At 32.7% G+C, this 22,633-nt stretch overlaps 3 protein-coding genes and 1 pseudogene across 3 annotated transcripts; 2 read left to right on the top strand and 2 right to left on the bottom strand.

Annotated features, from left to right (window-relative positions):
- Positions 1-737: 737 nt before the first annotated feature.
- On the bottom strand, positions 738-2,930 carry LOC118061951 (NADH dehydrogenase [ubiquinone] 1 beta subcomplex subunit 2). The gene is made up of 4 exons (XM_035075593.2): positions 2,730-2,930; positions 2,459-2,504; positions 2,302-2,358; positions 738-839 (listed from the first exon to the last, which is right to left on the bottom strand). Exons 1-3 carry the CDS (start codon positions 2,831-2,833, stop codon positions 2,302-2,304), a joined length of 207 nt encoding a protein of 68 aa, XP_034931484.1. The 5' UTR covers positions 2,834-2,930; the 3' UTR covers positions 738-839.
- A 5,480-nt stretch (positions 2,931-8,410) lies between these two features.
- On the top strand, positions 8,411-13,223 carry LOC118061952 (probable CoA ligase CCL5). Its single transcript, XM_035075594.2, has 5 exons — positions 8,411-9,719; positions 12,054-12,199; positions 12,378-12,445; positions 12,524-12,626; positions 12,716-13,223. The coding sequence occupies exons 1-5, from the start codon at positions 8,486-8,488 to the stop codon at positions 12,827-12,829; spliced, it is 1,665 nt and encodes a 554-aa protein (XP_034931485.1). The 5' UTR covers positions 8,411-8,485; the 3' UTR covers positions 12,830-13,223.
- A 1,336-nt stretch (positions 13,224-14,559) lies between these two features.
- On the bottom strand, positions 14,560-17,408 carry LOC118061953 (uncharacterized). Its single transcript, XM_035075596.2, has 2 exons — positions 17,143-17,408; positions 14,560-15,219 (listed from the first exon to the last, which is right to left on the bottom strand). Exons 1-2 carry the CDS (start codon positions 17,253-17,255, stop codon positions 15,012-15,014), a joined length of 321 nt encoding a protein of 106 aa, XP_034931487.1. The 5' UTR covers positions 17,256-17,408; the 3' UTR covers positions 14,560-15,011.
- An 811-nt stretch (positions 17,409-18,219) lies between these two features.
- Positions 18,220-21,017, top strand: LOC118061954 (lysine-specific histone demethylase 1 homolog 1-like; annotated as a pseudogene).
- The last annotated feature ends 1,616 nt before the right edge of the window (positions 21,018-22,633 follow it).

Genomic DNA, 22,633 nt, shown 5'->3' with positions numbered 1-22,633 from the left:
TCAAAACAATACTTTCTATTTTTATTTAAAAAAAAAAAAAGAATTTAGGTCAATCTCTTGTCAGACTCCAACTGTTAATACAGGTTATTGACATCTACAGGTTATTTAAGGCAACCAAAATCTTGCAAAATGCAATCTTGCGGATTACAATTTTACACTTAAAATCTTCGTAATTTCGGCATCTTTTGACTAGGCTTTGCTAGTTGAACCTGGATCCTGTGGAGACCTTTTAAAACTCGGTCGGAAAGATATGCAGGAGCCAGAGGCCCAGCTAATATGAGTCTCAAGCATCAGTGTTGGAAACCAGGCAGCTTTATTTAAATTTAGGCCCATGAACAAAGCGACCAGAACACCGCGCCGAGGGCAGTTACGTGTCAAGCATTCCATTAGTTCTAATCGTTTCTTCCATCGCGCAATTGGGAAATAGTCAAGTGTGATATATCATTACCTCGTTGGAAACATTGGAAAATAGTTCGAAATTTTGATACTGTGAAGGGTTCGAGCACAAGGCTGGGGTTTTACCATGATTTGCTACATAGAGAACAGTGGGAAAAGCAAATGATACCTTGCCAGGCACCGAAGACATGCTGGGATGAACTGATACAGCATGATACACAAACAAGTGCCCATGTCTGGAGAAGAATACTTACAACTAAAATCCATGATCACAAAAGAAAGCATGTTTAAAAAGGGGTTTCAATGTACGCGAGAATCTTTTTCCGCACCACTTTTATTAAAAAACAATGAAAGAAACAGGGCTCATCAAGACAGCATGGCCAACAACCCGTCGACAAATACATTTACGGTTGGCTATTGATCTTCATTCTTCAATGGGATGCCTGAAATCAGCAAAATAACAGTATGGTTGCCCCATTTCCTTATAAATTCTAATATTGGTAAAATAAACTGCCGATACAAAATCTGAGGACGAAAACAAAATGCTTGTCAAGAATGTCAGATAACTTGAAATAGCTATGAAATGCATAAGTAGTGACCACCAAATTAAACTGAACGTTCACTTTCTAATGAAGAACTGAGGTTAAGCGGGTAATGGTTAAAAGAACAGAAAACTAAATAACAACAATATGAATGATAAATGTGAGACAAAATTATAATATCTTTTTTCTAACTCGTGGTTTTTTTTTGTCTTGTTAAAAGATAAGATGACAACTATTTTTTGTTTTTCAATCCAGTGCTTGAGAGGTTGCAGCATGCCACTTCCATAAATGGACTACAGTCTACAGATCAAGAGAAAAGAATGACCCCACCAGTGAATGCCCTTCAAAATATTTCACACAAAATCAACCATGATGCCATCCACTTCTTGAAATGGACACTATGAAAGTGAGAAGTACATCAACCATATTCGACTACCCAATATGAAATTTCCAAGAAGTGAAAGAAAATCCTTAGGGACATCAGGTTCAGTAAAAAACTTTTGCTTGCATAGAATAAAATAGGTCCATGATATTGCTTTTCTCCTCTAATCAATGTCACGAAAAAAAAATCTTAATCCTCGTCATAAAAATCACAGCCATTTACCGCCCACTAAGTTAAAGTAAAAAAAAAAGATTGCCAAGTTCTTGTTACATAATGGCTGGCAGGATTTTGAAAAAACACTTTGGCTCAAAAGATTAGCAGGGGATCAAAAAGTATGCCTCGAATGAGGATATCATTTTAGACAACCTGATTTATATCAACAAGAAGTGCACGATTTTCCTATAAATACCAATTTGAGAGCAAAATAATTACAATGGCAATAAATCCATAACTAAAAGCTCCTTATCTAATTTATATAATCATACAAATCCTTTTGGGTCAATCTACCAGTGCTATCATGGCTCTGCAACAAACATCCCCACACATTTTCCCAAGAAAATCCAAATATTAGCCTTCAATCAACAGTACTATTCCTAAGATGGCGTAGCTAAATAACACCAATCCTTTAGATCTCCTCATGATTGAAAAATGGACACCAAATCGATCTCCAGTTTTTATATCACACAATAAACACCCTTCCAAAACAAAAACAGTTTTAAATTTAATTACAAATATAATTGGTTTTGGATACACCTGCTATTGGCGAACCAATTCATGACCAAACTAAAATGATAATTTAAAGAATACCAGGAATATTTATCAATTCCTTCATAAAATAAATAAATAAACTGTGAATCCAATTAATAACAAGAGAGTATAACAATTGGAGTTTGCTCCTTAAACTGACTCGCGATGCAATTTAGTTACGCTACATTCACATCCTCAGCAAAGAAGATAAAAGTAATGCGCGCGAGAGATTACCTAGTGTCCACCCTCGTGGCCATGGTCACCATGGCCTTCCCACGGATGTCTCCAGCCCTGAAAAACACAGCATAATCCTTCCCATTGAATTAAATGCCCAATGCAAATCATTCATAAAGGAAAGAAATTTTTTTTACAAAAAAAAATCAACTCTTACCAATACTACAGGGCCATCTTGCTTCGCCCTGTAAAGTACCCAAAACCTGAAAACACAAATTACAACAAAAACCCAACAGTCAGCTTCCTTACTTCAGATCAAGAGCAAAAAAATTCCATGATTTTTATTTTTTTTAATTCAACAATCCAGAGCTAACAGTAAACCAGATCGGAAAATTAATACATACCAAAATCAGATTAAAACAAGGTCAAGATCAAATCTAGGGTTTGAAGCTGGAAAAGGGGAAAAGCAATGGAGGATAACAACTAACCACATGACAGCACACAAGCCCTTTCCAGTGACTACATGCCATCGCTTTGGCTTATGCATAGTCAAGCCTTTGTAATTGATGCCCTCTCCATGCCCTCCCGCCATCTCTTTCACTCTCCTCTACCTCTGGAATGATCAATTGGTGCCCAGGACTGCAAGTATGATTTTGTTACCGGGAGCCGTTTAATTTTAGATCAGTAAATTAAAGTTTTATCTCGGAATTTCTTCGTGTGCCGATGCCCCGCCTGCAAATATTGGGCCCATGTAATCGAGGCTAGGAATGGGCTAGAACCTGTCCAATATTATATTTAGGTTGGGTCACTAATATGTGGGCCTCGGTCCTAAATCTTGGGCCAGACCTTTCCAATACTATAACGTTCTTCTCTTCTCTTTCTTACGATTAACAAATGCCAATTTCTTATTGGTATGTCGTCCACTCAGGCTAAAAGGAATTATATGAGATTCTTTCATATTTAATTACGTTCATGAAATATAAATTAAATAATTATTTCATTAAATATTAAAAATAATAAAATTTATTTTTTTTCCTCAATAATTTCAACCATTGAATTCAAAAGTAGTTATAAGAATTGAAAATTAATTTTCTTTTCCAACATGAACATGCCATGATTCAAAATATTGATTAACTTGGAAAATTAGAAATAGGTCACCATATTATTTCTTTCTTGACCATTTTATATTTTTTTGTATATTTTATATCAAGTCTTCCTCTTATTTATTTTATAATTCCTTCCATATTTTGTACATCTAGCTAATAAAAAATTTCAATATCTTTAACTTCATTAATCTTCAACATGATTTATATATTTTTTTTCATATAATTAATTTTATAATTTTAAAAACAAAATAAAGACAGTTAATATTATAATTTTAGTTCTCCATTCATTTTTTTTAGTTTTAAATTTTTTTAAAATAGTATCCTAAATACCCTAACTTGTTTTTATATGTATGAAAAAAATGAATAGCATGAAAATATCATTTTCTTATATATATAAATTTAAAACCAAAACTTCTGGATGGATAATTAAAATTATGATATCAAAATTTGTTCTCAATATTTTAAGAAAATAGGATAAAAAACTTGATTTCATGTAGAAAAGTAAAAACTAAAATTAAGAGCATAGTGACTAATTTTGGTACACTCGGTCTTGTTTATTTACTAGAAAGTAGTTTTTTTTTAGAAAGTAAATTCTAGAAAAGTGAATTATTTTCTGATATTTGGTAGGTATAATAAAAAATAAATTTAAAAATATTTTTCAGTGTTTGGTTATGTCATGAAAATGAGTTGGAAAATAACTTATTAATGTTTTATTTTTTAAATATTATTAAAATAGTAAGAACAAATCTTATAAATTAAAAAGTTGAATGAGAATGAAATTAGAAAAAATATATATAATTTCATAAATTATCTCAGATAAAATAAATAATAATAAAAATAACAGAGATCAAGTATAAAAAATAAAAAATTTGAAAGATAAAAAATTAAAATAATAACAATTAACATTTCATAAATTATTTCAAATAAAATAAGTAATAATAAAAAGAATAAGGATTAAATTTTATAAATAAAAATTTCAATTAAAAAATGACAAGGAAAAACCAAATACCAATTATAAAAATAAGGATCAAGTTAATATAAAAATTAAATTATAAGGGATGAAACTGAAAAATAAATATTCAAAACAAAATATATATATATTAGCAATCAAAAAGTTTAAGGATCAAATTTATATAATCAGTAAATAATTTGATATTTTTTAATTTTTTTCACAACTTTTGAAAAAGTGTTTTCCACAAAAAATAAAAGGAAAATATTTTCTTATAAATCAAGTTAAATTTTTCTTTGACTAAAAACTATTTTTCACTGACTGGAAAAATATTTTTTATTATAAACCAACCTTTTTAATGACAAACAAATATAAAATTTAGAAAGTGATAGACCCTAGATAATTTAGAAATTTACTAGCCAGAGATAAAATAGAGAGGAGCTTTGATATAATTTTTGCTTATTTTTTTAAAATATTTTTATTTTGAAAATAATATTAAATTAATTTTAATTTTTTTTATAATTTATATATGATGATAGTAATAACAAAAAATATTTAGTATATTTTTAATAAAAAATTTATTAAAAAAAAAAATCACAGTCGAACAATTCATATCATTGACCTAATTGCAAGTGGTCTCAAACAAGAACGCGGTTAGAAACAGCACACAAAAGAACAAAATATTTGCACGTGCACAACATTATTCGTCTTTTAAGCATGGTGTCACATGGATAGAAACATATTCTCGCATGTTTTTTTAATTAATCTTCTAGTTCTCCAGCCCATGCAATACTTACAATAATATAAATCTCGCACTATATTATAGTATATTATCCCTAATTAAATTATCCAAATCTAATTTAATTTCAGGTTGGTTTTTCTATATCTTTTCTTGTATGTGCAAACATTATTAAACTCGACTTTATAAATTAATTAGTATCTAGATATTTTATTTAAAAAATAATAATATAAAATTAATCTAGTTAATTTTAGAATCAAAACTGAGAGTTTTTTTTTAAATCAAAAATAATATAATTTTAATTTAAAAAATAAATAAATCAACACAAATTAACTAATTTATATGCCGGCAAAACCATGTGTGTCAATAATAACGACACACAAATAGATTAACAGAAAACAATTAAAAATTTAAGTTCCTAAATGATGCAAACACGCAAAGATTAGGATATTTATTGCCTGTCGAGGAATTATTGTCTGATAATATTTTCCTTGAACGGACAGCTTGACGTTAAACAAGAAGAATCCACGTGCGTGTTTTGCGTTTAGCTTTTCTCGTGTATAAATGTATATACAATTTATTAGTAGAATATTTGAGAGGATGGACCTTATCTACAGATTTTCAATCTTCTCTATTTACAATTTCTGAGTCCAGTACGTTCCCGCTCGAATATGACTGGCAACTCAACAAAACGGCAGGCGTGTTGCCCAAAAAAAAAAAAATGAATTGCAGGCAATGTATTTTGTAGCTTGAATGTTGATGCTAATGGGGAATTTAAAACTCACTAGCATTTGGCCTCTATAGACACTTTCATTGCGAAGGTTTTTAATTTCATTCTAATCTATTTGAAATAGCCTATATCTTGTACCCATTTTTAAAAACAAAACAATTTTCAAAATTTCAGGCCATTTCAAGCATAAAATTTTGGTTATGTCCCCGTCATTATTTTTCATGAATACTTTTTTTTTTGCTTTTTTTATAATTCAATTACTCAACAATTAGTTTATTAGAGACTTTACTTCATAATTTGTTATGGTTTTTTTTTTTGTGTAATTATCTTAATCTACATAAGTTTGACAAGTTAATTAAATTTTTTTTAATTTTTTTTTGTAATTTTTTTAATTGATAATTCTTTTTAGATTCATCATTCAATATCTTCAATATTTGATTAATTATGAGTCAAATTTTCTCACTTGTTTTAATTTATTTTCTAAAAAATTATCTTGATTTCATGACCTAAATCATGATAAATTAACCTTAGTAGAGTTATGCCATTTTTATTGTGTTATTTTTTCTAAATTATTATTTTTTTTTCTAATTTTATCACTTAATAATAAGTTCATCGGAAATTTAATGCAAACCAACGATCTATTAGTTGCTAGATATGAATGTTTAAATTTTAAATTATATTTAGATACTTGATATTGTGTTTGATATTTGAATTGCATAAGCTCAAGCTAATTTATTTTTTAATTTAAATTTGAATTATATATGATGAATTAATATTTTAAGATATATATAAACATTACAATCCTGAAATAACAAGTCAAAATGCTTTAAAAATAAAATATATTAATTGAATTAAAAAAAATGTAACATCAATCTAAATAAAATTAACAGCCTTATTTGGATTGTATGACATTTGGGATAAGGATGTTTGAGATTTAAAAAATATATATTTTTGTGTTTGGTAAGCTAAGGTATTTCAAATTTCAGAAAATCATAAATATACTAGGACATTAAATTGCTTTGAAACCTAGGGTTTTGGTATTGTGATTTTTTTTTCCAGAAAATCATAAATATCCTAGGACATTAAATTGCTTTGAACCCTGGGGTTTTGGTATTGTGATTTTTTTTCCATCACTCATATGCACACATCATTTATACGAAGTTATCTAATGCATGTACCCTTATTTTTATTAATAATTACACGTATTTTCTAAGTAACTAGTTTATGTGTCCCTATAATATAAATTCAAACCATTAATATATGTTTTGGTGACTTTAATTTAGTACCAAGATAGTATATAACTTGTTGGTGTATATATTATTTTACTCAATAATAATAATAATCCCGTAGAATTAAATTATTATTGACTCGTTTCAATAGATTACCTCTAAACACAAATCAATACAAGAGTTGCATTGAAATGAGATCAATATATATTTAATAAATCTAGGAATTACAATTCAATGTATTTAAACACAAATTAATACAGGTGTTATCTATCTTGTTTTACTTATAATTAAATAGGATTAGAAGGATTACAAGTTATCAGTTAATGAAAATTTAAATCTATTCACATCGAGTTTCATAAATAAATTGGTAGATTTAATAAAAAAAAATAAAGTCATTGGAATCATGCATATTTTTTTATCTTAATAAAAATAAAAATTTTATATTATCAATGATCACATTTTCAATAATACATCCAATAAATACATCTAAAATTTACAGACCTGCCACAACACCACCATATAGCTTCCATTCCAACTAAGATATCCACGGGATTAATTCTAAAAACAAAAATTCAAAACCAACCGAATAAGTTTTAGTATTGGTAGATAGATGGTATTGTCCTGAAAATCCAAAAAAGAACAGACAAAGATGGAAAAGCAATGTCTTAACTTAATCCTTATAGTTTAGCAAAACTAACCAATTAATCTTTGAGGTTTATATATATATATATATATATATATATATATATATATATATATATTTAGCCTTTAAATTTTTAATTGGTTTATAATTTAGTCCTTTTATTAATTCCATGTTTCTTTTTTCATTTAAGTTTATTTAATGTTTCATGAAAAACAGGATAAAGAAAAAATAAGTAGGTGAAGAGAGGAATCAACCACTAAAGTCTAACATGTGTTTGATATTGTGGCTATTTTTGCCGTTATGATTTAAATAATTAATTTAAAAATATATTTTTAGTTGTAGTATTTTTTTTTTAAATTTAAAAAATATATAATTGATTAAAACTTGTATAAAATAAATTTTTAAATAAAAAATAAATAAAAAGTCAGTCTCAATGAATGAAAAATATATTATTTTAACTTTTACAAAATCAAAATTTAAAATGGCCTCTTAAGTTTTTTCTTTCAAGCCTAGTGCAAAAACAAAAGTTATTTGATTAACTATATAATTTTTTCTTTATAGTCAAATAAAAGCTAATACAATATCAAACAGTCTTAGATTGAAGATGATTAATATCAATCAAGGGACTATTTAACAATTTATGATACTATAGAGATTTATTAATCAATTTTGATAAACTACAAGGACGAACTTATAATTCATTAGCTAAAGATGTCGGCCATCACCATCGACTTTTTTGACGAGTGACGACCTGTGCATAAATAATCCTCTTTCTGTAAAAAAAAATAAAGAACCACCACAGCCAGTAGCTAGATTTGAGAGAGATCTTGCTCAATAATTTAGCAGCCATGGCAGACAACAACAGCCTCACAATCGACCCAAGAAGCGGCTTTTGCAAATCAAACTCTGTTTTCTACAGCAAACGCAAGCCAATCCCACTCCCACAAACTGACTTCCTAGACGTCACCACCTTCATCTCCTCCCGTCCTCACCACGGCAAAACAGCCTTCATCGACGCAGCTACCGGCCGCCACCTCTCCTTCAAAGATCTATGGAAAGCAGTAGATTCCGTTGCCACTTGTCTCTACGACATGGGAATCCGCAAAGGCCACGTCATCCTCTTACTTTCTCCGAACTCCATCTTCTTCCCCATCGTTTGCCTCTCCGTCATGTCTTTAGGCGCTGTAATTACCACCACTAATCCTCTCAACACTCCTCGTGAAATCGCTAAACAAATTGCCAACTCGAAACCTTCACTCGCTTTCACTACTCCTGAACTCCTTGCCAAACTCACCGAGTCAAACTCAAACCTCACCATCATCCTCATAGACGATGAGATCACTGATGCCTCCACCAAAACAAAAGCCAAAATTGTGACAACATTAAGTGAAATGGTAAAAAAAGAACCAAGGGGGATCCGAGTTAGAGAGCAAGTCAATCAGGATGACACAGCGACGCTACTCTACTCTTCAGGCACAACAGGAGAAAGCAAAGGTGTGGTGTCCTCACACAAGAACTTAATCGCTATGGTACAAACGATTGTTGAACGGTTCAGATTAAACGAAGGAGATCACAAATTTATCTGTACGGTCCCGATGTTTCACATCTACGGTTTAGCAGCGTTTGCCACAGGAATTCTGGCAGCAGGGTCAACGGTCATCGTTCTCTCAAAATTCGAAATGGGGGAGATGTTATCGACGATTGTGAAATACCGGGCCACTTATTTACCACTCGTGCCGCCGATACTAGTAGCGCTGATCAACGGGGCTGATCAGATACGGGAGAGGTATGATCTGAGTTCGTTGAATTTTGTTTTATCAGGCGGAGCTCCATTGAGTAAGGAAATGGTTGAAGGGTTTTCGGAGAAGTATCCAGGGGTTACGATTTTACAAGGTTATGGGCTCACTGAATCGGCGGGGATTGGTGCTTCGACGGATACGTTGGAGGAGAGTAGGAGGTATGGTACGGCAGGGCTATTGTCGCCGAACACGGAGGCCAAGATTGTGGACCCGGAAAGTGGTAAAGCCTTGCTGGTGAACCAGACCGGTGAGCTTTGGCTTCGAGCTCCTTCTGTGATGAAAGGTAGGCTGTGTTGCTTTCTTTTTCTGTTTTTTGTTTTTTTTTGTTTAGTCGTTTTTGTCGTGCTAGAATATTATAATTGCACGTGTCATTTATTTCTTCGGATGATAGAATTAGAAATTGACCTAATGGCCTTGTATTCTTACACTGAAAAAGAGAGAGAAGGTTTTATTCAATATCGGGCCCATAAATTTGACCCAAAACATTTTAGTTTTCCGGTTCGAATTTAATTAAAATTTATAAGAAAGATATTTTCATAAAAATATTATGTTATATTTAATTAGTGTTTCAACATGTATAAAAAGTAAAAAGAATATGTCTTTCTAGGGTTGACCCGCTAAAAAATCAGGTCTCAAATTATCTGAGTAGATTCAGGTTAACCTGAAAAATAAAAATTAAATTAAAAAAAAAAACTACTACAAATCACTCTGTTACCCTCTCATGTGCAAATATATTTCACCAATCCACTTTGGTAAAAAATTTAACTTAACAAAAAAAAAAAAACTTTCAAACAAAAGCAATTAATTGACATACACTGCTTGCTAATAAAAACAATTAATTCAGTACATTTTGACAAAAACAACTAAGCAAACTACAAATCAAAGGGCAAAAACAATTAACTAATTATAATTTCAAATTTTATATTTTGAAGATATTTCATCATAAACAACATTTTTTTTATTAAAAAGTTCAAGATTTATAATATTATAATTCATCTTTGATATAAAAACACATTGAAACTAATACAACACACCTAGTTAACGCTTTCACTTTTGTACGTGAAACATATTAAGCTCTTCCATGTCCAAAGAAACACAATTTGAATCAAGTGTCATGATAATAGTTGTTTCAAGAACACAATTAGGCTAGCATACCACAATTTATAATCGTTGAAAATGATAATCAAACCTCAGCTGTAAATGACCACTGTTAGACTTTTCCTTGAACCAATGAACTTGTTCTCGCCGCTCAAATATTCGCAAATAGGAAAAAAAACAATGTCACCATTCACCATGGTAATCTTTGTAAAAACTTCTTGTGGTAAATACTAGAGCATGTTAGCTTACAAGATAGTAAGACATGGTAACAACAACCCTGAGAGGCGTAGCTTAATTGATCAGGTCTTGAGTTTGCTCCTCAAAGGTTACTAGTTCAAGTGCCATAAACTTCAAGGTCATCGGAAGCTTACATAATCATTGACTTCAGGATCTTAGAGAATTAGTCGAAGTGCGCGCAAGCTGATCTGACACCCATAATTAACAAAAGAAGAAGAAGAAAAAGACTTGGCAACAACGGGGAAGAATAAATTACCTATAATAGGAAACAATGAACTTTTGAAGTAGTAGTGTTGAAAAGAAATGAGGAACAAAGGGAGCGGGAGTTGGAGTGAGTTTTTCAATTTTTTCTCAAAATTGTAAACGGCTTTGGAATAAAAGGAAGAAGAAATGAAGAACAGAGGAAAAAGGGGAGATCAGGATTTCAAACACCATTTTGTTAATGAAAAAAAATTATATATGTCAGGTCTCAGCTGAGTTTATCCGAGACAAATACAACTATAGTTTTCACATGTGTAAAACCTAGCCAAAATCTTAAATTGATCAGGTACTGGGTCAATCCACCAGCTGAACCAGGTATCAGGTCTTACTACTTTGTCCGAAAGTATACGTGGTGTGGGGCAATATGAAACCATGTGGTATTTATTGTATAGAATGAATAGCTTGGTTCCTTAGTCATCCCGTGCCATCATTGTATTCAATGAGAAGTGGTGAAAGAAAGATGAGTTATTCATGTTCTGCACTTTAAATTTCAAAATGGCAGGTCCACTCTGTTATAAATTATTGTTTTCTAGATCTGTCGGTAACTTTTATATCTCAAAAGGAAAGGCAAATTTATTTATTTATTAAGAAGAAATTAAGAAGTGCACTACCTTTGCCCCACCAGTTGCTTAACCTCCTTTTTAGCTGCGCTGCGGCAAATCATTCCTCTTTTTAATGCCTGTGCGAGTGGACCTAAAAGTTGGGGAACCACTTTAATCCATCGTTTCATGAAGACTTCCTGTTGTAGATGCAGCGAGTGGTGTTTGTCATCACATGATATAATGATGTAGTCTTTAATTTGGTGATTACATGATGGTATGCTCCATGTTACAGAGCTTTGGCATGTTGATTTCAAGCTTAATTTCCAATGTTTTCCCCTTTATGGAACGTGCTGACCTTCATGAAATCACAATGTGACCGAATTTCGATGTTGATTTTCCATAGATTTCAGATGTCTTGCATGTTGCCCTCGTCCGGTATAATTTGTTTGATCACCTATTGTGGCGGGGGCATTTTTCAGGCTACTTTAGTAACGCTGAAGCTACTTCATCAACTATCGACTCAGAGGGATGGTTAAGAACAGGAGATCTCTGCTACATTGATGATGATGGCTTCATTTTCGTGGTTGATCGGTTAAAGGAGCTGATTAAATACAAGGGTTATCAGGTGAGTGGAAGATCCATTTTATCATTTCATACAGATATTCTTTAAAGACACAAGTATTAATCATGAAGTAAATTCTTAAACGCGGAAATCTTGAACACTTAACACTTTTTTTTTTGTTTTTTCTCTTGGAAATGTAAAATGATGGGCATGCTTTAATGGTTGGCTGTTGACATGGTAGGTCCCTCCGGCAGAACTAGAGGCATTGCTTCTAACTCACCCAGAGATTTCTGATGCTGCTGTAATACCGTAAGAAGTTCTTACCTCCTGGTAGAAATGAACCTGGGAATCCAATCTAACCTTGTATTACATGTGATACTGTATCAGGTTTCCTGACGAGCAGGTCGGGCAGTTCCCCATGGCTTACGTGGTAAGAAAAGCTGGAAGTAATTTATCCGAGAAAGCTGTCATGGATTTCATAGCAGGACAGGTATGTTCTCAAATCAGTTCGTTTTTTTCACATGGTTTTGCGCAAATCAGGTCTCATTCTTTCTAATTTCGAAGCTGCTATTTATATAGGTGGCGCCATACAAAAGAATTCGGAGAGTCGCATTCATTGCCGCCATACCTAAGAATCCGTCTGGCAAGATTCTCCGAAAGGATCTTATCAAGCTCGCAACCTCCAAGCTCTGAATGGTTCAGGCTTATGCAAGCAAGATCATAGGAAGAGCAGGCGTACATATGGTCAATTATAATGTTCGTGTTTATATAGCTGTTCTTGAGCTCTGATAAGACTTCGCCCGTATGTTTATCTGCTTAATAAGAGTTGTGATCCTTTCTTGTTTTAATGTAATTGGATTAAATACAAGTTCAGGGTACACAAGCTCCAGACTGTGTCATTGGTTAGTCTGTAACTGAATGATTTATATGTCCATTGATTTTCCTGTTGTGTAAAAATAGGATATGAGTATGTAAAGAGACAAATGAAAGAAAAAGCTAAATGGTGTGTTGATTTTCCTGTTGCAACACCGTGTTTCAAGAAGAAATTACAGTGGATTAATTGGAGCAATGTTTTGGTTTATTTTCATACTAATATCTTTTTTATTTTGATTACAAGATTTTTTTTTAATTTTATCCTAAAATATTTTATTGATTCAGATCTTAGATGATGATTCATTTTAATTAGCTTTATATGGTTCATCATGGTGTCAAAAAAAAAATTATAGTATTAAAGTGATATTTAATTTGGCAAGATAAGATTCAATTTTGTTGTAAAAAATAGTATTAAACTTTGAGGATCAAAGTTGATAGTGAACAAAAAAAGTAGACTCTATTATTTTTTAAGGCGTGTTTTTTAAAAATTCAGCCCGTTTTGTTTAAATTTTCAATCCTTTGGTTTTTGACTTTTACATTTCTATTCAAAATTTTATTTTATTTAAGTTTCAATCCCTAAGTTTAGGAAAAACAAAGAATCATTGAAAATTGAGAGAAAAAATTATAGATTGTGCATATTTTAACTAAAACAATTAATGTTGGTGTTTATGAATTTCATTCGATGAAAGATTTTAATTTAGATGTTTTTAACCCTTTATATTGTTATAAAAAGCAAGTTAAAGGTAGATTTTTATTTATTTTTTAACCAATTCAAATTTGTTTCAAAATTATTTGTGAATTTATTGATGTTACATGGTGTTTTACTTTAAAAATAAAACTAAAAATGATTTTGTTTTTTCACAGTAAAGACGAAGCTCTATTTTCTAAAATATTCTTTAAAGTAAAAGTTATTTAAACTTAAAATTTATACATGTTTATATTACTATACACTTAATTTTTATTAAATAAATAAAAATAATAAAATTTAAACTCGTGTATAGTTATCATTAATGTTCACATTATATATAAAAAAATATAGGTGTTTTACTTTGTTAGGCTCTTTGGAGTTAGGCTCCTGAAAGAGAAAAGGAATCTTATAGAATTTGTTTCTTCGTGCAACAGGCGAAATTGGGCTCTGGTAACTTGGCAAGCACAAATATTTAATGGTGTCTCGAGGATAAACTGAGGCCTTGCCCTGCCTCGTTTTTGGAACAATAACATGTTGTGTTCTGCTCCTAATGAGCAGGTGCCAAACAGAGGGATGCTCGATGCTCGACAGGAATATCACGGACATGAAACCTCTAAGTTGCTACTAGGATTAACAAGCCTATTCATTAACTGCCTCAGCTCGTTTCAGATACATGCAAGGACAGTATTTGACAATTTGGAGATTAGATGTACATCTGATACTATAGTTGATAAATATATAACGATATTTTTAAGCTTCCACACCAAATTCAAGAAAAAATAATTCTGCCAGGGCTTGTACAGTCATGCAGAAGCAGAGGGTAATTGTTTATCGGAACCATGAGAAAGACAAGTCTCCGAAATTCTCAACACCAACTCTTTCCTTTACATTAGGGATGTATAGCAGCAAAAACAAAAATCGTATCCCATACATATTAAAAACATTTGTCTCATAAATCAAGCCTGGCTAAAGCATCTTAGAGCGGCTATCCATGCTACAAGCATGTAGCAAAAAAGAAACAATACCTTTCTAACACCAGCACCCACCTAACCCACATTTGATGTCTGTCGCTAGCTCACCGCCTCAAACAAAACCATCTCAATCTTCCATTCCAAGTGATGAGAAATCTCCAATTCAATTAGCATCTATTTTATTGATCACCTCAACCATACCCCTTGATCAACTTGCTTTGGGTATACAATTAAACATTGCAATAAAGCAGGGGAAAAAGGATCGATGCAAAGGTCAGAAATTGTATCAATCTACACAACAAAAGTTGTGTTGGTTTAGGAAAAGGTTTGCTGCTCGTAAAGTTTACATAGATAAAGGAAGAAGCATCCTTCGCTTCTTTTTCCTAGCCAATCGAACTTGCTTTGTAACTTTCATGCATATAAGCAATAGCAAAGTTATGCATACTAGGATAAACGCAAGTCGCATATGCCTAAAATATAAAGAAACTGCAGAGAAAACCAAGAATGCTATGATAAAAAGTTCCCATATTACAAACACCACAACGTCCACCCTGCAAGCATACACAGGACAAAGAGAAGAAACAAAGTCAGAATCGATGCCATCTTAGATGATACAAAGAAATATTGATTCATGAACAATAACACTGCAGGGACTATTATAGATGAATTGAGTATCAGTATTCTCTAAGCTATGATAACCAAGCATGAGAAACATTCACTAATTAAAAGTAAATATTTGATAAAATGAATTGCCAGGAAATGTCACCAGCAACATGAAATAACCAAATCTATGCAGGGCAGGAAAATAAATCCACCCTCAGTTTCAGTTTAGCTCTGCAACCACCCAACCACTGTGTACAAAAGTAAAAATAACTGAATCACATTTATCAGGCAAATGTCCCAAACATTATCAATTGAATTATTATCTCCGACTTACACAAGTCACAAACAATTGAGTTAATCTGGTATCTACACTAGTTTATCTGCGGACTGCTTTTGCCTTATCAAAAGTTTCAACAGGAAACTACTAACATCAAAAACGATCGAAATGTGGCAAAACTGTATCCTCTGTTAAAGCTCACTATAAACAACCTTCTCAATCCCCTAGGTTCCATTCAACACCCAATCCTATCAAATAGAGTATTAATGATCAGCTACAGAACTCAATTCCATTATCTTTCCCTGAACAACAAAACCCAATGCCTCATTCGATCCAAATTTAGAGCTCAGCTTCTCATCCCAAAAATCACATGCATGAAATTGCAGGCAAAAGTCAGAAGTTCCCTAGCACCAAACTGACATCTTTCCTAAGAAAATGGATCATATTCTGTTTTAATCCTCACTATTTATCACCTTCATAAGCTATTCCTATGCTCACAATATGTTTTCATTTCAACTTTATTTTTATTGTCCTTTGTGGAGTGTGGACATCCATTTTCTTGGTGAATTAATATCAGAGTTTTGTGTACAAGAAATTAACAAGGATATCATCTTATCTCCCGCTCATTTTGCATATGGGAAGCAGCTGTAATAGGAAATTACGACCTTTAGGTGCTACAGATACTTACTGCCCCCATTTAGAGCATGAAATTGAAAGAAAAAAAAAGCTGCATAAAAGAGGATTTACTCATAAATGCTACTCCAACAAAAGGTTCACATAAATTTCACACATCCAAACATGCTCTTAATGTGTGGTAATTGGCTTGCATATGATTGAAATCATCTAGCAACCAGTAAAAAGTGTTTCTTTTCCTGCAAGTGATACTACACCAGTGCTTGAAAAATACGTTGTTAATGAAATTTTAAATAGCATCTATCAAACAGCTATAATCATTCCTCGAGAGTTCAAGCTTCTAAACCCACTATACATTTCTCTCTCTTCACATTTTGCTCAAATATCCATAGTTAATTTGCTTGATGTAATAATGGCTTCAACCTGCAACAACTAAACTGCATGTTCGCACCTCAACGATAGACACTCCATACAAAAATGCTCGAGAATAGATCATTTCCAAATTCTATCTTTCAGGAACCCATCTAGATTTATCTAAACAACTAGTTTCCTTCCTTTTTTTTCTTAATCACCTCAAATTTTCTCTTCTCATACACAAGCAAGCATGCTTCTTCATCTGGTAATGAAGTTCCCTGGTGTTCAAACTGACCCGGGGGGGGGGTCCAAGCTATATATATATATATAAAAAAAAAAAAAATATATATAAAAAAACCGATTCAATTAATAAAAAAAAAATCCTCTGAAGCTTCAATTTTTAGCTTTCATATTCAAAATTCCTTAAGAAAAACCCACAACCCGTCAAAAAGAATCCAAACCATAGCTGATCTAACCAGTACAAACTATAATTTCTTTGCAATCACAACACTTTAAGAACGGAGATCTAACAATCAAACTAACATTCAAGAAATGAAAAACCTTTGAAATTGAAAAGTTTAAGAAGGGATACGCCAAAGGCACGTACCTTGAAGAGCTGATATTAGAAGCGGAAGAAAAGAAGGAGACAGAGGCCCAATCATGCTTGGATCGAATCTGATACTCTCTTAATTGGTCTGCCAAATTCGATCGCGTTATCATCTTTATCGTTCGTCTCTTCGCCTCTATCTCCCTCTCTTTTATTTCCTCTTCGAGCTCGAGGAGGAGACAGCAATGGAGACCCTTACGGAACCAGAGAAAGAGCGTGGAGGTTGGGAGGTTCGATTTTTCGGTCTGGCTCGGGTTAGTTGAGTGCCTCTGTCCCTATAAAAATTCTCTATTGTTTGGGCTTAATATGTGTAAATGGGCTTCCGCTCGATGGGCTGTACTGAATTAGAGATTTTTGTTTTTACTTTTCTTTTTTAGAAGAAATTAGTAACTTTGCTGGGAATTAATATTGATAATTCTTTTGTTATTTTTAAAATTTAAAGGTTAGGTATATTTCTAAGGGTCTGATGATTTCTATGCTTTGACTTCTTCCTCGTATCTTGACCACCTTTTTTAAAGATTTATTAGACATGAATTTTTAAAATATTTAAATATTATAGTTTTCATAACTCATTCCTTTTATTTTCTGATTAATACAATTTTTCCAAAAAACAAAATAGTGATAATTTTTTTTTCAATTTTGTTCCATATGTTTTCAGATTATTCTGAATATGTTCAATTTTTTATATTTTGTTTTATAAATTTATATTTCATGTTCTGTATATTTTATTTAAATTCTTCTTACTATTAATTTTAATTGATCTTTTATTTTGTTATTTATATTTAAATATTATATTTTTAACATTTTAATTATTTGATTTGAGTCGATAAACAAGATTCTCTCCTTCATGTAATAATGAGTTAATATTTAAACTACACACATAGTATGTTAAAGATTTTTTAAAAAAATATGGTCCAGGAATTTTTTTTCTTTCTTTTAGTAGTGATTAGCATTGAGAAAATAAATAAATAGCGAAAATTAAAAAACAAATGGGCCTGTTCTGTCAAGACGCCCAGCTTAGGATCCTTTGACTTCCAGGCAAAGTTTAAAAAAAGCGCAGTGCACTAATAAGATACCGTAAGCTAAATGGAAAAAACCGCCGAGCCTCCTCAAGACCCCTCCGATAACGCAAACCATGTCGTCTCCTACGACTCCTCGCCAAAAACCCGACCTCAAAGACCACCAAAGCTCACCGGAAAACAACCTTCCACCTTCATCAGAAACCCACTCTTCATTTCCCAATACAACACTCGAAGTTCCAGTTTCAGACTCCCAGGACGACTCTTCTGACTCCATCCAGCAACCCGAAACCCTAGCTCCACATTCCCTGCTCTACTAACCAAATACGACGCTGTAGAAAGGGCTTATTCACCGAAATCTTCAGCAATCCTTCCTTCTGCTCCACAGAATTGGCGGCGGCCTTTCAAAAGAAGTCGATGTCGAGGCATTAATAGCAATCTCCGTCGGTTTTCCTGTCGATTCGCTAACCGAAGAAGAAACTGAAGCTAATGTAGTGTCTATGATTGGGGGCAGAGAGCAAGCTAATTATATTGCGGTGAGAAACCATATTCTTACTCGTTGGAGATCTTATGTCTCTGCTTGGATAACTCGTGGGCGTGCGCTTGAGTCTATTTGGGCTGAGCACAAAGCAATGGTGGATTCTGCTTATAATTTTATTTGACAACATGGCTGCATTAACTTTGGCATGGGCAGGCTATTGAAGAAGCGCAAGTGAAATTAAACGACGGAGTAGAGAGAGGCAATGCGGTTGTTGTGGGCGCGGGACTCTTCGGGTTGGTTGCAGCCAGACAGTCAATGGCTATGGGCTTTAAATTTTTTGTTTTGGAAGGGAATGCGCGGCCAGGTGGGCGTGTAAAGACAATGAAAAGGAAGGGTGAAGGAGTGGTGGCTGTGGCGGATGTTGGTGCGAGTGTTCTTACTGGAATAAATGGGAATCCACATGGAGTTCTTGCCAGGAAAATGGGGTTGCACCTACATAAGGTGAGGGATATTTGTCTCCGAGATTGATTCTAGGATAGAGGCTTCTTTTAGTAACTTTTTAGATAGAGTTTGTAAGCTTAGACAGGCTATAATTGAGGAAGTTAAATCTGTACATGTTAATCTAGGAAATGCGCTTGAAGCTTTTACGCATGTGTATAAGGTGGCTGAGGATCCACAAGAGCTGATGTTGTTGAATTGGCATCTTGCAAATTCGGAATTTGCAAATGCTTCTTGAATGTCTATTTGTCTATGGCGTACTGGGATCAGGATGATCCTTGTGAAATGGGGGGGTGATCATTGTTTTATTCCAGGAGGTAATGGTACTTTTGTTATAGAGCTTGCAAAGGACCTTCCGATTTTCTATGAGAGGACTGTGGGGAGTATAGGGTGTGGAATTGATGGGGTTATTGTATATGCCAGTGGACGGGAGTTTCTTGGGGGTATGGTGCTTTGCACAGTCCTGTCGGGTGTGCTTGAGAAGGGATCCATTGAATTTGTCCGTGAGCTTCCACAAAGAAAGAAAGATGCCATTCTCAGACTAGGATATGAGTTGCTAAATAAGGTGGCATTGCTGTTTCCCTATAATTTTAGGCAGGAAAAACTGATACATCTGGTCATTTGATAGAAATTCAAGCATGAGAGGCGAGTTTTTTCTGTTTAATAGCTTTTCTTCTGTTTCAGGGGGTGCTCTTCTAATTGCTCTAGTTGCTGGGGATGCTGCCGTCAAGTTTGAGACCATGTCTCCAGTGGAGTCTGTGAAAAGGGTCCTAGTCATATTGCGTGGTATTTTCCATCCAAAAGGAATTTTTGTTCCAGATCCAGTTCAATACTCGTTGGAGAAAAGATTGTTTGACATATTTATCTTATTATCATGTTGCAGTGGATCTTATACTTATGTTGCAGAAGGGTCTTCAGGAGACGATTATGATTCTTGCTGGGAGTGTGGGGGATGGAAGAGTTTTCTTTGCAAGAGAGGCAACCAGCGAACAGAATCCAGCAACAATGCATGGAGCTTTTCTCAGTTGGATGATGAAAGCAGCTAGTATGTTGAGAGTGGCCAGCAGAAGGCCATTAGCTGTGATTGACAAAGCAAATAATGGCCTCGAGGAAATTGATGATTTGAACGAATTATATGACACCTCTAATCTGACCTTTGGGAGCCTCTCTATTTTTTTCAATCCGAGGTCAAATGAAATTGAATCTGTCATTGTTAAGGGTCAAATTCCAAGGGGAAGAATCAGATTCTTGTTTTCTATGTCTTCATGGTTTGGTTTCAAGGAAGCAGGCGGCAGTTGAACTTAGTGAGCTACAAGATGATGGAAATGTTGGAAGTAAAGGTTTGTCTAGTGCCGGGGGGGAATCTCTTGTCACATACATCAAAGAGGCTTGATCCAATACTAAACGCAGGGAATTGAGATTGATGCTTCACATAGAATTGAAAATTCTCCGTTGTGCTCTGTCCCATTATTTCAACTGGTATTTCAGTCTCTTTCCATTTTAAATTGGATTGATAGAGTTGAATTATGTGGGTGATATCTTAGGTGCTTACCCGATAATTCTGCTGTGTGTTCTACCTTCTCGCTTGGGTTTTGAAGCCTCTTGGGCTGGCGTAAAATTTTAAATATCGGTCTTAAGCTCGCCTAGCTCGTTTCTTGACTATGGCTCGGGCCGTTCCCGAAGTTCGTTCAGTGGAAACGGAACCTGCTTCCCGAACTGGCCAGGCCATTTTCTTTATTCTTTTGTTAATTTTTCTAAAAATTTCCAATAGTTCACCAAATAAAGAAAATTATTGCAGCAAACGTGGAAAAAAAAACACTCGCACTGTAATATATATTTTTGTATGGTTTGACCGTATATAATTTTGTGTGATCTAATCAGTTGGGTTCAAAGAACTGTGAATCTTAAATCATGTGGGGAAAGTACAGTGTTTTTTTCACTTTCACTTTGACCCTTCAGTAAAACATACACAAACCTGGCAAATAAGAGGTGATTTGGCCTTCTCGTATAGGCATACTAGTCATTTTCAAGTTGATTAAAGGCAAACTGGATTTTTTATTTTCATTATAAGTAGTTAAATGATTTATCTAGCCTTGGCAAATAAGAGATAATCTTTATTTTTTTAATTGTAATTTATTTATTTTTTACTCTTATTCTGATTGATATTTTTCTTCAACTTCATCTATAATCATTAGTTTTATTTGATTTTTATATCAAGTTTGGTTCTTGTTTTTTTGATATTTTAAAATTATTTCACTGATAATTTTTTTTTTTTCAATTTTATCCCTCGTTATTTGACTTTTAATTTTTTTAATGTCGGATTTGGTCCCTGTTTTTTCTGCACTAATATTTATTTTGTTTGTGATTTGTTTTTGTTATATTTTTTTCATATTTCATCCCTTGGCATTTTTTTAATGAGCCACTAGTTTTGAAAGTTAAAATGAATTGACTTTGATTTTTTTTAGATCCTTTTATAAAATTATTTTTTTTAATTCACTATTCAATATTTTATTTTTATGGAATTGATCTTTATGCTTCTTTCTTTTTCAATTTTCTTTCCATGCCTATGATCACATAATTGGTGAGTTAACTTAAGTTGATTCAAGTTGTTTTTGTTGTCATTTTTATTTTATTTTTAAGTTTCATGCCTCAACATTTTTTGCTGGGAATCTTGCTTTGTTGTTTTTTAGGTTTTTCTTCTACGTGGTTGGCCCCGATCTCATGATCATGATCACGGGGTTTGAATGTTAATTTTGGTCTTTTTTATGTTTTTTTTTTATTTTTATTTTTATTTTTTTATTTTCATCCTTCAATGTTTGTTTTTAAGAGTTGGTCTTCGAGCTTTTTTTTCTTACTTTTTTTTATATGGGGTTATCTCAATTTTGTTTTCATGGTCACGATGTTAACTGGTTAACCCTGATTAACTCAATTTTTTCCTTGTTTTTTTTAGAATAATTTTTAAAAAATTCATGCCTTGACATGTTTTTATTAAGAATTTTTTTTTTGTTGCATTTTTGGGTTTGCTTTTTGCACATTAAGTCCCTATCTTGCTATCAAAGTTGCAAGTTTTGAAAATTAGCACATATTGACTTTTTTTAGGTCTTTTTTAAAAAAAAAAAATCTTAAATTTCTTCATTCAACGCTTAATTTTTTAGAAACTAGTCTTCATTTTTTTTTTTTTCACTTTTCTTTCTATATGGTCATCTCAAATAAGTGTTCATGGTTACGAGGTTAACAAGTCAACAAGAGTTGATCTGAATCTTACTTTTTTAGTTTTTTTTTTTTTTTTTTTTTGTTTTATAATCAACATTAAATTGTTTTATAGTTGTGCTTTATGGTTTTATTCAGTTCATTTTCAATTGCGATATTTTTCACCTTTTACTTGTATGGATGATCGTTTCATTATATAAAAAATATATTTTAAGAAACAAGGTTATCAAACACAACTTAGTATATGTTCCGTGTTACGATATTAATTTTTTTTAACTTCATA

The sequence above is a fragment of the Populus alba genome, chromosome 5, assembly GCF_005239225.2.
Source record: "Populus alba chromosome 5, ASM523922v2, whole genome shotgun sequence".
NCBI lineage: Eukaryota > Viridiplantae > Streptophyta > Magnoliopsida > Malpighiales > Salicaceae > Populus > Populus alba.
Note: the sequence above shows the minus strand (reverse complement) of the source record. Positions and strands in the feature narration are given on the sequence as shown.

Coding starts and splice junctions, on each gene's coding strand:
- LOC118061952 (XM_035075594.2), top strand. CDS start 8,486: ATGGCAGACAACAACAGCCTCACAATCGACCCAAGAAGCGGCTTTTGC. Junction 9,720..12,053: donor AGCTCCTTCTGTGATGAAAG/GTAGGCTGTGTT, acceptor GGCATTTTTCAG/GCTACTTTAGTAACGCTGAA. Junction 12,627..12,715: donor TGGATTTCATAGCAGGACAG/GTATGTTCTCAA, acceptor CTATTTATATAG/GTGGCGCCATACAAAAGAAT.
- LOC118061953 (XM_035075596.2), bottom strand. CDS start 17,255: ATGATAACGCGATCGAATTTGGCAGACCAATTAAGAGAGTATCAGATT. Junction 15,220..17,142: donor TCTAATATCAGCTCTTCAAG/GTACGTGCCTTT, acceptor GTATGCTTGCAG/GGTGGACGTTGTGGTGTTTG.
- LOC118061951 (XM_035075593.2), bottom strand. CDS start 2,833: ATGGCGGGAGGGCATGGAGAGGGCATCAATTACAAAGGCTTGACTATG. Junction 2,505..2,729: donor GGCTTGTGTGCTGTCATGTG/GTTAGTTGTTAT, acceptor TTGTGTTTTCAG/GTTTTGGGTACTTTACAGGG. Junction 2,359..2,458: donor AAGATGGCCCTGTAGTATTG/GTAAGAGTTGAT, acceptor TGTGTTTTTCAG/GGCTGGAGACATCCGTGGGA.